The sequence below is a fragment of the Lynx rufus genome, unplaced genomic scaffold (genome assembly GCF_022079265.1).
Source record: "Lynx rufus isolate CCGP_SWC_20201006 ecotype Redwood Valley unplaced genomic scaffold, mLynRuf1.p SCAF_4, whole genome shotgun sequence".
NCBI lineage: Eukaryota > Metazoa > Chordata > Mammalia > Carnivora > Felidae > Lynx > Lynx rufus.
In genome coordinates this window covers 12,916,581-12,930,640 of record NW_025814856.1, presented here as the reverse complement: position 1 = coordinate 12,930,640, position 14,060 = coordinate 12,916,581, and the positions used below count along the sequence as shown (strand labels likewise).

At 59.4% G+C, this 14,060-nt stretch overlaps 1 protein-coding gene and 1 long non-coding RNA gene across 18 annotated transcripts in view; one reads left to right on the top strand and one right to left on the bottom strand.

The window, feature by feature from the left end:
• Nucleotides 1-8: 8 nt before the first annotated feature.
• LOC124523732 (uncharacterized) lies at nucleotides 9-2,229 on the top strand. Its single transcript, XR_006965089.1, has 2 exons — nucleotides 9-707; nucleotides 814-2,229. It is a non-coding gene; the product is annotated as an uncharacterized LOC124523732 (long non-coding RNA).
• MAST3 (microtubule associated serine/threonine kinase 3) overlaps nucleotides 1,053-14,060 on the bottom strand; it is a 29,568-nt gene continuing 16,560 nt past the window's right edge. For 9 of the 17 annotated variants that reach the window (XM_047095574.1, XM_047095573.1, XM_047095578.1 and 6 more), the window contains 13 exons: nucleotides 12,531-12,663; nucleotides 12,120-12,285; nucleotides 11,405-11,506; nucleotides 10,650-10,772; nucleotides 9,694-9,803; nucleotides 8,219-8,355; nucleotides 7,450-7,694; nucleotides 6,507-6,713; nucleotides 5,987-6,213; nucleotides 5,407-5,529; nucleotides 4,659-4,795; nucleotides 4,373-4,554; nucleotides 1,053-3,159 (listed from right to left, as the gene is read on the bottom strand). In XM_047095574.1, the coding sequence (XP_046951530.1) occupies nucleotides 2,627-3,159; nucleotides 4,373-4,554; nucleotides 4,659-4,795; nucleotides 5,407-5,529; nucleotides 5,987-6,213; nucleotides 6,507-6,713; nucleotides 7,450-7,694; nucleotides 8,219-8,355; nucleotides 9,694-9,803; nucleotides 10,650-10,772; nucleotides 11,405-11,506; nucleotides 12,120-12,285; nucleotides 12,531-12,663 (2,425 nt within the window). In that variant the 3' untranslated portion in view covers nucleotides 1,053-2,626. The remainder of the gene's footprint in view (nucleotides 3,160-4,372; nucleotides 4,555-4,658; nucleotides 4,796-5,406; nucleotides 5,530-5,986; nucleotides 6,214-6,506; nucleotides 6,714-7,449; nucleotides 7,695-8,218; nucleotides 8,356-9,693; nucleotides 9,804-10,649; nucleotides 10,773-11,404; nucleotides 11,507-12,119; nucleotides 12,286-12,530; nucleotides 12,664-14,060) is intronic. The other 8 variants (XM_047095575.1, XM_047095579.1, XM_047095583.1 and 5 more) reach the window with 1 other exon arrangement.

Below are 14,060 nucleotides of genomic sequence, written 5' to 3'. Positions count from 1 at the left end.
CCGGGCCCGCCCCCGGCGGAAATGGCCGAGCGCGTTCGGGCCAGGCGCGTGAAGCGAGGCGGGGGCGGAGCCTCGGGATGGCCGAGCATTTCCGGAAAGAGCCGAACATCCTCCCGCGGGACTGGCGGGCAGAGGGTGCCACGAGATAGCCGAGCATTTCCGGAAACAGCCGAGCGCAATCGCGTCAGCTAAGCGTTTCCCTAAGCTCGGCGGGGCCCGGCTGGGCTTCGAGATGACCGAGTGATTCCGGAAATCGCCGAGCGTCTCCCCCCAGCGGGACTGATGGAACCGAGGCTGAGCCCCGAGACTGCAGTTTCTGCAAAGAACCGCGTGTGCTCGGACCCAGAGGGAGGCCCTGTGAGTCGAGAGCCAGGGATGGACCACCAGTTTCCGGAACTGATGGATGGGTCCTAAGGGCGCGAGGCGGCCCGAGCTCAGGGAGCAGGAGGCGGTGGGGTGGGAAGGGAGCTCGCCGCAGAAATCTGAGCTTTTCAGGAAAGAGCCAAATAAGCTGGGATTGAAAGCGTTTCCATGGCAGCCCAGAGCGTCCGGAAACAGCTGAACTATTTGCAGCGCAGCGAGCGCGGGAACACGCCCAACGAGGACCCAGAGACGGACGATTGTTTCCGGAATAGCCGAAGACACTCGGAAGCGTGGCCCGGGGCTTCTGGTACTGCCCAGAAGTAACCCCAAAACACGGAGTTGGGGTGGGTTCGCGTGCGGCGTGGGGGACTGTGGGGGGACAGGGCACAGTTCCAGCGAAGACTTGTATAGAAAGGACACAGAGATGGTTTATTTGTTTTATTAACACAGCTCGGGGCCCCAGATCGGTGTCCGGATGAAGCTTAAGAGCAGAGCCTATGATGGGTACTCGGGGAGACGGCAGGAGGAGGCCAGGGACCCGAGAAGACATCAGGGAGAATCTCATTGGCGAACTCCTGCGCCACCTTCAAAACCCCTCCAAAGGAAGTCAGTTTTCACCCCGTCCCCACCACACTCTCTCCCCTTACCCCTTTCTTTGCCCCTCACAAATCCAGACGTTGGGCCTCCTCTTTGTAAACGTGGGCTTTTATTCACGGTCAGCTCCAGGATGGAAGGGGGGTGGGGGGCACAAGTCATGCACAGCCTTGGTCTAGCTCCAGCACCAGCCAGTGCTGGGCGAGGGTCTCTGGGAGGGATGCAGAGTGGGCTACGGTGCCTGGAAAGTGCCCTCATCAGGTGGGGCGCAGGGATCTGGCCGGCCACCTCCACAGAGGAAGTGGCGGTTCTGAGACGCCCAGTGTGTGTCACACAGCAGCCTGGGGAAGAGAGCTGGAGGTGGATCTGCTGTATCCGACACCAGACTCTCCGTTCAAGCTCCCTTGTCGACAGTGCCCACGACGGGGCCTGGCTGCGTGATTTTTTTACCAGGTGATCGTGCGACACGTCTCCACCCCTCGCCAGGCCTCGGTTACTTGTCCGTAAAATGGGGAGGACACCGCCACCTGCAGCCTTCTCAAGGCTGGCTGGGGGAGAAGCCACGAGTAAAAGCGTCTGGCATAGGGCGGATGCTTAATAAATAGTCATTGGGATTAGTTTTGTAAACACGAGGAAACTGAGGCACAGAGTGGGAAAGCCATTTTCCCAGAGCCACACGAGGAAGCCAAGATTCAAACTTGGGCCCCATTGCCCCCCAGCTGGGTTTCTCACTCGAATTTCATTCTAGGAAGGCTGCGATACGTTGCGGGAACCCTCCGTAGGGTGTTTCAGACACATCATGGTCAAGGGCTCACCCTGGTGGGCACTGAGCACGTGAAATCTTGTCCAGGCTGGACGTTCTTCCCCTGCCCTGGCAGTAGTACCCTTCGAGGCCTGCGCCTCCCCCCCCCCAGGGCATCAGTGTCCCCCTGTGGAGTGGGTGACCTCTCTGCTCCTCCATCAAGGTCCCAGGTCCCACACCCCCTCCCCCGGGCTGAAGCCTTCAGGACTAGAAGCAAACTCTAGCGAGACTGGCCTAGGGATAGAGGCTATGACAGTGAGACGTAGCTTTCAGCGTCCAGTCCCTCATCGGGATTGCTTTGTTTTGTGGTGGAGGGGAATCATTTACAGACTCTCCAAGTCCTATCCGCATTGGGCCCAGACAGGTAAGCTTGCCTGTATCCCCTCAGGTCAGTGGGTCCTGGGCCAGGATGGGATCAAGGAACACACACACACAAAACTAAAACATACAGAAAACCTAGAAAACACAAACATACGTAACTTGTCCAAAGTGCTTCCTTCTCAGCCCAGGGGGCAGCGTCTGCAAATGGGGTCCCAGGTGCAAGGGGCAGGACCCGGGCAGCCACCTTCACAGTGGTGGCTCAGTCTAACTATCGCTTATAAAAAGTAATAAATTAGTCGCAGGGATTTGCTGCTATTTACAATGCCACCCTTGTCCCCCATTCCTGCCCCCACGTATGGCCCCTGATCTGCACCGGAACACGAAGGAGGTGCTGTCTCTGCTTTCCGGTAAGGACTGAGATGGCTTCTCGCCTTCCGGGTGTCACAGTCTGGTGGCTCAGTCTCCATCCAAGAGTCGCTTGACGGAAAAAACATTGCACACGAAAAAGCCCAACTTCTAGGCCAGGGGGAGGCCGGGTGGGAGGGATCAGTCCTTCCCGGCAGGACCAAGGGCTCCTGGCACAGCCTCGGCGCCCTCCACGGCAATCTGCGGCACAGAGGTGAGCGGCCCGGCGGCCTCCTCGGGTGGCTCATCGAAGCTCACCTCCTGCACGGCCTCCTGCTTCTTGAAGGAGTCACGGCGCTCGGACAGGTGTAGCCGCCGCATGACTACCAGCTCCGAGTCTGGCCCGCGGCCGCGGCGCCCCAGCTCCCCATCCAGCCGTTCACCCGAACCCAGCTTATCAGCCGACTGGCCCCGGCGCAACCGTGGAGACCGGGCGGGTGCAGGTGGGTGCCCGGGGAGGGGCGAGGGTGAGCGGGGTGGGGGCACGGGCACCGGGGGGCAGGCCAGTGGGGAGGGCGGGATGCTGCTGGTGGACTTGCGGCGGCCGGCCTTGGGGCGGGGTGGCCCGAGCTTGGCGGCCAGGCCATGCAGGGAGCTAGGGCGGGTGTGGCCAGCGGCGGCAGGAGAGGCAGGGCTGCTGGAGCTCGGGGATGCACTGGGAGGGGATGCGGTGTCTGTGGGTGATAGATGAGGGTCAGGGCCACCGGCCTGCATGTCCCCAGCCCTGTCGTGGGGCCCTGGGCCTGAGAGCGCCTGCCAAAGCCCACGTCTCTGCCTACGGCCACCCAATATGCCTGCCTTTCTCGCCTCCTGTAATGTGTGCAAGGTGTTCCCTTGGCTTAGATCTGGTGAACTCCTACTCATCCATCAAAGCCCTAGTTCCTATCCACCCACTTCTCATCTAATGACCTACCCCTCAATGGGCCAAAGGTACGCATCCACCATCTGCCCCGTGACCGCCCCCCCACCCCAAGCCTCAGCTGCCGAGGATACCTGGTCTGAGGAAAGGAAAGGTGGCACAGATATCCTCAGCCCCTCGAAGTCAGGGTAGAGAGGGGGCAGAGAGGGCTTCTTGGAGCAGGGGCCTCCTCCAGGAGGCTTTCCCTGCTTCCCCTCAGGGGTGCCCCAGCCTGGTCCTCCCATCACTGGAGGCTGACCCAGTGAGCCTAGGGGTGTCTGCACCTGGCTGTCTCTCACAGACATTGGGCCAAGTCCCCATCCTTTCCTGCCCCGGAATGATCTTTCTAAAACGCAGACCCTTCTAAAACATGCCCTCGCCTGGGTGGCTCAGTCGGTTAAGCGGCCGACTTCGGCTCAGGTCACGATCTCGCGGTCCGTGAGTTCGAGCCCCGTGTCAGGCTCTGTGCTGACAGCTCAGAGCCTGGACCCTGTTTCAGATTCTGTGTCTCCCTCTCTCTGACCCTCCCCTGTTCATGCTCTGTCTCTCTCTGTCTCAAAAATAAATAAATGTTAAAAAAAAATTAAAAAATAAATAAATAAATAAAACATGCCCTCTCTAGCTCACACACCCTCCATAGCTCCCAGCTGCCCACCAATTTAAGCCCAGCTCCTTGGCCTGACCCATCTCCCAACTTCCTCCCTCCCAGCCTTCTCCCTGCTTTCACAACCCTGCAGCCTAGCCCCCTTGGTCCACGATGCTCCCTCTGCTGGGTACTCTCTTCTCTGCTCTCCCGCCTCTCTCCTCCCACTTCCAGGCTGCCTTTCAGACCCCAAGCGACTGGAAAGGCCCTTCTGGTCCCCTCACTTCCTATGTCATGTCATTCCCTCCTGTAAACCCCACCGGCGTCCTCAACGGGGTCAGGCCCCACAGACCTGAGCAGCCCCAGGGTGGCCCCGGGGCAGGGCGGGGGGAGGGGGCACACCTACCTGCGGGGGCGTCGGGAGCTGGGCTGCAGCAAGGCGTAGTGGGGCTGGGGGAGAGGCTGTGGGTGGGCGAACCCGGGAGGCTCTCGCTGGACGACAGGGAGTGGTGGAGGCCGGAGGAGAAGCTCCGGCTGGTGTGCAGCACAGAGGACTGTTTTGAGATCTTCTTGAAGAGCGACTTCCGCCTGAGGGGGAGAGACCCGATGCGTCAGAACCCCTGTCCCCAGCAGTCCAGGGAGCCTGCTCCCGGTCCTCTGCAGCACTCCGCGCAGGCCCACCCGTCGCTCACCGGTCCTGGGTCTCCCGCCGGCGGCTACGCTTGCTCCTGCGAGCCATGCGGCCCTTGGCCACGTTCTTCCGGGCGGGGCCCACCTTGATGGAGGTGTTCTCCAGGGCTGTGGTCCGCAGGGCGATCTTGTTGCCGCTCTGCGGGAGGGATGGCGAGGGGGTCACCTGTGTGTCTCCCACCTAGCGAGCCCCCCCACGCACTTCTTCGTCCGTCAGAGCCCCAGATCCTATCTACCCACTTCTCGCCTACTGACCTCCCACTCACTGGGCCAAAGATGCGTGTCCGTCATCTGCCCATCCATGCAATGAGCTGCCCACCTGTCCACCCACCGGTCCTAGGAGCTCTCCAAACAAGGCCCTGCCTCCTGGCCTGGGCCCACCTCCCCACCCCCAGGCCTCAGCCCCCCTGAGGAAGATAAAGATAATACGGACACCCCCAGCCTCATAAGGCCAGGGTGAGCCAGAAGGAGGGCCAAACGTAGGGGCACCCAGGGGGCAAAGGAGGATGTACGTCCTGGGCAGAGGGGAGGGGACATGCAAGGCCTGGAGGTGGGACCAGGTGTGGAAAGGTGTGGTTCCAGAGGGGACAACCTCAGGATCAAAAGCTGAGGGGTCACAGGAGCAAAGCAGTGGGGGCAGACCTGGGCCCCTGAGGATGGACGGGACGTGGGGATTCTGGGAGCCCCAAGGGTAGGCAGAGTGGGGTGGGGGTCTGGAAGTCCCAAGGGTGGGCAGATGGGGGGCTGAACCTTCAGCAGCAGCTCAACGACGTCCATGTGCACCAGACCCAGGACTGACTCCCCGTTGATGTGGGTGATGAGGTCCCCAGCTCGCAGGCCCGCCTCCTGGGCAGGGCTTCCTTCCTCCACGCTCTGGGGGTGGATGGTAGGGTCAGGGGGCTTGGGACCCACAGCTGGAGACCCCGGCCCAGCTGGGTCAGCTGTGGGACCCCAGCAAGCTGCTGCCACTCACGTGGTTTCCTTGACCTTGGGTGCTGGCAGGGAGGGAACGGGCCCTGGGCCGGGGGGAGGCAGGACATCACACCCAGGGTGCATCTGCGGGCGTGGGGCGGGAGCTTCGTGCCCAACTGAGGTCTCTACCGCTCTGTCCATCCCTGTCCGTCTTGCCCCAACCCCTTCCTCCTAAGTAAGAGGGGCTGCAAAGACCCAGGTGGCACCAGCTCCCTGCCCTGGGCTCCAAAACCTTTCGGCCAATGAGCTTGCTTTCCCAAGACTAGAAAACGCGGCTCCCAAAGTGAAGTGCCTTGCCAGGGTGAAGCTAGACTCAAACCAAGTCCCGCTGTTCCTGCCCACCCCGAGGCCAGCTCACCCAGACAACGTGGTGCACGGTATAGACATCGCTGTCGCCCATGTAGACGCGGATGGCCCGCAGGCTGAAGCCGTACTTCTTGCCCGAGCTGTGGATGACAATGGGGGGCCGCAGGCTGCCGCACACGGGGGACGGGTCTCGGCTTGGAGAGGAGTCTCGGGACGACGGGTTCGAGGACAGCGAGCGTGGGGACAGAGGGCTCATGAGGGGGCCGCCGCTGCCATCATCTGCAAGGACACGGGTTGGGGGGGGTCGCTCCCTCGCAGGGACGAGGGTGGGGAGGGCACCTCCCCTTCCCACCAAGCGGACCATTCTGGCTGCTTTGCTGCTGCTCTAGTGTCCCAGGCACGGCCCCCCGATCAGGCCTTTGCACATGCAGTGCCCTCCGCCAGGAATGCCGGCCCCCCCCAGCTCTCCCCGTGTCTCGCTCCTTCCCCCTTCCTGTGGCACAGCCCGAGCCCCGCGGTTACAACAGACGTGGACGGACAAAGCAAAGACGAGGCTGGGCCACGTGCGTTACCGGCCGTGATGATGAGCGACAGGGCGGACACTGAGGCGGACTTGGGCACACGGCCCCCGCTGGGGGAGGCCCGAGACTTCTCGGGAGCTGGGTCTCTTTGGCCCCCAAGGCGGCGGCCTCGGCCAGCATCCAAGGCCCGTGGTGTTGAGTGCCGTGTACCGATGCTGTTGCTCCGTAGGCGTGCGTGGCTGAGGGCGGCTGGGTCAGCTAGGGGTCAGCAGGGTTGGGGGTCAGCCCGGCCGGTCTCACCACTCAGTCCTTCTGCCCTCGGCAGGCAGAGCCCCTTCCTCCCCGGTCAGCGTGGACCCTAGTTTGGCTACCTGGCCTTTCTTTTTTTTAAATTTTTATTTTTTAACGTTTTATTTATTTTTGAGACAGGGAGAGACAGAGCACGAACAGGGGAGGGTCAGAGAGAGAGGGCAACACAGAATCCGAAACAGGCTCCAGGCTCCCAGCCGTCAGCACAGAGCCCGACGCGGGGCTCGAACTCACGGACCGTGAGATCATGACCTGAGCCGAAGTCGGCCGCTCAACCGACTGAGCCACCCAGGCGCCCCTACCTGGCCTTTCTTTAGAGGGTTCTCTCTTCCCACACTTCCTTCCTGCACTGCTCTCCCTGGAAAGCTCCACTCTGCAAGTCCCTTCCTCTAAGCAGCCTTCTCCCACCCGTCAGACCCCCAGCACCCCTCAGAGCTCTGCGGTCTCACCCCCCTCTCCAGTCCCATCCTGACCCAGTGAAGCTGGGGTTATCACCCCTAGACTGGGAGACAAGCTGAGGCTCGAGGATTCTCTGGGAGCCCTGGCCTCTCCTATCTTAAAGCCTTTGTTAGACAGGCAAATGGTCTCTCTGGGGAGCTCCTACTTATCCTTCAAAACCCATCTCAAATAGTCCCTCTGGGAAACTTTCTACACCACTATCCCGCCCACCCTGGACCTCACCTACCAGAAAGGCTTGAGGGCTTGGGCATCACTGGGGTGGCTGCTGGGGGTGGATCGGGCTCCCCCAGAATGAAGATGGGCCTCTTGGGGCCCGCAGAGGCTGGGCTGGCTCCCTCATCCTCTGACGAGAAGGCAAACTTGGGCATCGTGTCCAGGCTAATAGTACTCAAGAGAGACGGGCTGGGGCCCCGCTCGGGCTGGGAAGACGACGGACAGGAAGTACCAGAGGACGTCCAGGACCTCAGGCTGCTGCAGGGAAGGGCCAAAATCACACTTGCCAGGCGCCGTCGCCCCGGGACACCCAGTTACCCCTGGCAGCCAGATTTGAACACTCAGCCCAGAACCAGAGGGAATTCGTAAATACAGGGTGAGTTCCCTCTGCTTGCCCCGTCCTCTGCCCAGAGAATTGGCGTTTTTAAAAACCCAGCTTCCGACACTCATCCTCTAGTAGACATTGATTATTTCTGTTGAGTCTGGTCTTTGAGGAACGGACAGGAGTTTGTTAGCGAAGGGTATGCTGGCAGAGGGAACGGAGCAAGCAGAAGCCTAGCAGTAGGACAGTGCACGGCGGCTTTATGCCTGCTGTGGTAAGGGACGCAAAGCCAGAGGCAGCAATGATAGGGGCCACGCTGGCAGGGGTCTGACAGGCTAGCCAGTGTGTCTGACCCTTTTCTCCTGGGCCACCGGGAAGCTCCTTGCAGTGTTAGATTTTGTGGTTCCACCTCCCAGCAGGCTCGGAAGCTGGATCTGCTCATACTCTCCAGCCCACCTACCGAATATCCATGCTCAGGCGGCGGCCATACTCGCCCTCGCCGCTGCGCTCCCACCCTTCCTCCCGGTCCTCGCTGAAGCTCCGTTCGGCGAAGGTTGGCGTGGGCTGGGCGGCCAGGAACTCGGAGCTGCTGTAGACCTGGAAGAAACAGAAAACATTAGTAACAGTGGGGGTGCCTGGGTGGCCCCGTCGGTTGAGTGTCCGACTCACGATCCCAGGGTTGTGGGATCGAGCCCGGCATCGGGTTCCACCCTGGGTGTGGAGACTGCTTGGAATTCTCTCTCCCTCTGCCCCTCTCCCCAACTCACACACACACATGCGCTCTCTCTCTCTCTCTCTCTCAAAAAAAAAAAAAAAAAAAAGGAAAAAGAGTGAGCTTAGTTGAGTGCTTCCTATATGCCCCGTGCTTCCCTGTGAGTCACTTCCTTAAATCCAGACTCACCACATCCCTAAAAACAGCAGAGTAAAGACGCCCACTGTACAGACAGAGAAACTAAGGTTCGAAGGGGCCTGGCTACCAAGGGGGCCGCAGCCAGGGTTTCTGCTGCTGATCAGGGTGCTCTGCCTGGGGCCCAGGCCCACAAGCAGCAGGGAAGGTTTTCTTCATCAAATTAGAAACAAAGGAAGGAAACTTAAGCTTGTGAGGCTATAAAATGTGGCACCCAGCACAGCAGCACTGGTCACAGTCGCCCAAAAGTGGAAATGACCCAAGTGTCCACCAACGGATGGGTACACAAAACGTGGTCCGTCCACACAGTGGAACACTACTCAGCCACAAAAAGGAACGAAGCCCTGCACACACGATACCGTGGGTGAACTCTGAAAACATCCAACTGAGTGAAAGACACCAGACACAGAAGGCAGACTGTGGGTGGCCCGGGGCTGGGGGAGAGGGGAAGGGGAGTGACTGCCCACGGGATCGGGGTTCCCTTTGGGATGATGGGAACGTTCTGGAACCAGAGGTGATGGGTGTCCCGACCTTATGAATGCGCAGAATGCCACCGAATTGTAGTTTAAAATGGCTACGATGGGGCGCCACCCCTTTGACCTCTGCCGCTGCAGCTGCTGCCCCTTACGCCACCTCCCGGGAAGAGGGGGAGGCAGGAGAGGAGCCCACGTTTGTCCGGTGGCTGCTTTCTTGACTGTGTTCGCCACGTAACTGAAATCACTGCTTGAAGTGTTGGCATTCATGTTAATTATGGATGCAATTCTGCGTATCTTACTGTGACTCCGAAAACTGTAGCGTTGGCGTCGCGGAAAGGTACGTCATTTCCAAGGTCATTTCGTTAAAGGGAAAAACTCTACCCCGCCCCCCCCCCCCAATCGATCAACCAACCAATGAATCGAACGGCTCTGATGGTATATTTCATACGTATTTCAACCACCATCACGACAGAAAGCAGCAGAACCCCGCCCCCAACCTCGAACCAACATTTTGCAACATCCCCAGTGCCGTAGCTAGGTCCCCGGGCCCACCTTGCTGAACCGGTGGGAACATGACGAGAACTGGGGGATCTCCGTGGATGACTCCTCGTCGTTGGTCTCCTCGTCCTCGGAGCCCAGGTGGCGGTAGCGTTCCGAGCGCGCTGCAGGACGGAAAGGCACGTACAGCCCACCCGATGCCCCGAGGCGGCCGCGAGGGCTGTGGGGTGATCTGGGGAGGGCGTCCCGGGGTGGGGAGACACGGTCAGGGCAAAGGCACTGAGGTGGGGCTGTGTCTGGTGTATTTAGGGGCCACGGGAGGCTTGCGTTGGCAGAGTGAGGACCCGGCCGAAAAACTCCAGCTGGGTCCCTAAAAACCGTGGGACTGTGGGTGGGGATTCTTGTGTCTGACCCTCGGGAACCTCGCCCTTGAGATGGGTCACCCAGAATTAGGTGATCGTGTGCATCTTAAACATGAAGGATGCTCCCCACTTTACAGGACAGGAAACAGCTGCTCAGAGAAGACCTCTGACACGCCCAAGATCACACAGCAAATTCTAGAGGAGGTGCTGGAAGCCTAGGGCATTTAACCTGTGTGGCTGGAGCCCCAAGTGGGCAGAGGAAGACTCGTCTGAGCCCACCCACAATGTCGGAGGGGCTCCCTCCACAAGGCAAAGCGAAGCGCCCCTCCCTCCCGTGTGACAGATGAGGAGGCTGAACCTGCTAGGGACGCCAGGCAAGGGTCTGCCACACTCAGTGCCTTGGTTTCCCCTCCCACAACCCAAGAGGACGCCGTGGCCTCCGGACCCCAGAGGCACAGGAAATCCCAGCCAGGGAGGGGGCAGCTGCCGGCAGACACGCTCTGATTACTCAGAAAGCTCCGGAAGTCAGAAGCTCCAGGTCCAGGGCGAGGTGCTTGGGTGGAGACCCTGGCAGACATCCCCTCCCCGCCTCAGGGGCTTGTGGGATAGCAGAGCCCACCCCCCTGACCCCCCCCCCCCCCGACTTACTGTCAAAGTAGCTGGTGTCATCCTCAGCTTCGAGCTGTGGCACGAACTCAGCTTTGTGTCGCAGAAGCCCTGCCCAGTCCAGTGTTCGGAAGAAGGGGTGCTGTTTTACCTCGTGGGTGCCACCTGCCAACACATGCCTGGCTCAGCCCTGCGTGTCCCTGTCCCCCACTGCCCCCTGGGCCAAATCTGAGCCCCAACTTGGCCAACACAGAGCCATAAAGATGGCGAGGGGAACAGCCGCTGTTTAAGAGCCTGAAGACAGACAGAATTGGGGCTAGCCCCCAGGCCCTGCTCTTTCCTCTGCTGGATTCCGAGATCCCAAAGCCCTAGGAGGGCTTTCTTTCCAGCCTTCTCTATGCATTTCTACTCCACGGAGCAGAGAGCTGACTGCGTGAAGGGATCCTGTTCCCCAACCTCAGCCCCTGTGGTCCTCTCCAGTGGCTAAGCTTCCTCATGGACATAACCTCTAGTGGCTGCGTGAGTCTCGAATAGTCCTTTAACCATTAACTAGGTGGCTGGGGAATCTGAACAGTGGGATCCACTGGGCTGGGCCTTTGAGGACCTTAGGACATACCCCACGGTGACCTTGTAGGCTCTCACTCAGCCTCAGTGCCCCTTGTCTGCATCCGACCCAGATACCCGCTATTCCTTCAAGGTCTTACGCTAGTTCCCGGTGAACTCCTGTGCGTCCTTCAAAACCCCAGCCCCAAGTCCCCCTTCTCTATGCAGCCTCTCCCCATCCCACGTCCACATACCAGTGCCCAGACGGTCCAGTGGGCTCTGTCGGAGCAGCCTGGTGATGAGGTCCTGGGCATCTGCCGGAAGGGCCTCATCCCCTTCGGGCCACATGATCTCATCTAAAATGAGGAGAGGGAAAAATAAATCAAGTCAAATTAAAAAAATAATAATAAACGTAAAATAAAATAAAAGAGAGTGAGAGGGTGAGGACAGCCCTTCATAGCACCTCCAACCACCTCCCCTCACTCACTGTACTCTAAGCCATCAGCCTTTTCTATTCCATCAACACACCAGGCTCGGTCCCACCTCATACACAGCCTTTGCTGTGGCTGCATCCTCTGCCCAGAACACCTTCCCCTCTTCTACTTTTGGGACTCCCTGCTGCTCCTTCAGGTCTTTACTCACACCGTCACCTTGGCGAGGCCTCCATGACCCTCTATTTAATGCAGCGCCCCCCCCAAGCCCCTGCCCCCACCACCTCTGGTACCCTATCCCCTCCCCTCTTCCTGCTTCTTTTCCTGGGCACTTTTTTTTGTATCTGATGTTCCCTAACTTGCGTGTTTATCTCCCTTGCTGTCTCGCCCTTGGCCATGTCCCCAGTGTCCAGCTGGGGCCAGGCACACCACACGTGCCCAATCCACACACATAGCTGCTCCCTTCGGTAGGGAAACTGCTGCCCAGAGCCCCAGGGCGGCCAAGACTCGAACCGGGGCCACGGTGGGGGAAACGCACCACTGACCACCTGGCCGAACAGTTCCTCGGGGGTGTCTCCGAAGAAGGGCACACAGCCCACCAGGAATTCATAGAGGACGACACCCATGGCCCACCAGTCCACCGGCTTCCCGTAGCCCTGGCGGAAGATGACCTCGGGCGCGATGTACTCAGGGGTCCCGCACACCTGGGTCAGGCAGAATGGGGAACAGGAGGATGGCCTCCAACTCCAGAGAGACCACGAGGGGGACGGAGAGGCCAAGGCCAGGCTGGGAACGGGGGGTGGAGAGAATTACGGGGCGGGGGGCGGGGGGGGGGGTGCGGTTTATTTTCTCCTTCGTGCTGCGAAGTCTCCCCGCGTCCTGAGGGTCAGGATCCAGATGGGGGGGGGGGGGCGGCCCCGCACCCAGGGCCACCTGCCCACCCGCACACCTGCTTGTCCACGAACTCCCGGGTGTCCTTCTCGATGTGGCCCTCATAGAGGTTGGTGGCCATGCTCATGAGCCCAATCTTGGATAGGCCGAAGTCGGTCAGCTTGATGTGGCCAAGTGAGGTGATGAGAAGGCTGTGGGTGGGCGGGTGGTGCACTCAGGGCTGGGGGGCCCGAGGTGCCTGGCTTCTCATGCCGCCCCGGAACCTGGTGCCACCCCAGGTGGGCTGAGGTCCAGCCAGGGCGGCTTAACTCCCCCGAGGGGGTCGGAAAGCACTTCCCGAGCGCGGGCACGTCATCACGAGGACCGACAGGTCTTGGGCAATACTGCCAATCTGGCAAACGTCTCGGTGCACCCACCGGATGCATCTGGTGTCGCTACTGAGCACCTACTGTATACTCCGCTGTTGGAATTTACATCTCCCGAGAATCATACCGTCTCCCCGCTGTGCATGAAAACGTCTGAAACCCACAGTATATTTTTGCACACGTGGCCATTTTTTGTTTTCACTAAATGCTTTCTTTGCAAGCCCTCGTTATTTACGTTTCCTGTCGAAAAACGAACATACCTTGAGCAGCTGCTGTATACAGAAATATTTCTGTGCACCTCCTGAGGGCACCCGTTTTTAAAACCTTGTACACCTCCCATGCACCCTGCTGTTCTAGTTTTCCCGTCGGCTCAAGGATATAAACGCCTTGCCAGATGACAGAACCATACGCACCACCTTTAGAAAGTCGCCGTTTCGCGCACCTCCTGGTACCTCGGCTGCTTAATTTCTGGAGACCTGCGTATAGCCAAGTGGTTTGATAAACCGTTTACTTGGCACAGAACTGCATCCACGGACTCTCTAAAGGAACGATTCTGTGCACCTACTGTCTTTAAAAAGTTCTGGGGGTGCCGTGGTGGCTCAGTGGGTTAAGTGTCCAAGTTCGGCTCAGGTCATGATCTCACGGTTTGTGGGTTCGAGCCCCGCGTCGGGCTCTGTGCTGACCACTTGGAGCCTGGAGCCTGCTTTGGATTCTGTTTCCTCTCTCTCTGCCCCTCCCCTGCTCGCGCTCTCTCTCTCTCTCTCTCTCTCTCTCTCAAAAATAGGTAAATGTTAAAAAAAAAAAAAAAAAAACCTTTCCTTCTTACAAATGAAATGATAATGAAATGATACGATGCCTGGGATATGCTTCAAATTGCCCGGCATGGGGGGTGGGGGGACCCAGGGATGGGGAGGAAGCAGGATTGGCCAAGCGTTGGAAGCTGTGGAAACGGGTTGAATGTGGGGAGTGGACGGGGGGGCACTGGACCCTTCCTTCTGTTCTGGGCTGAGTTATGTACCTCCAAAGTCACATGTTGACGTCCGGACCTCTAGTGACTACGAACGTGACCTTATTTGGAGACGGGATTGTTGTGTGATTAGTTAAGAGGAGGACGTCCCTGAGTACAGGGACCCCTCATCCAGTATGACTGGTGTCCTTACAGGAACGGCATTTGGACCCAGACATGCAGAGGGAGGACGCCATGTGAAGAGCGGGGCAATGTC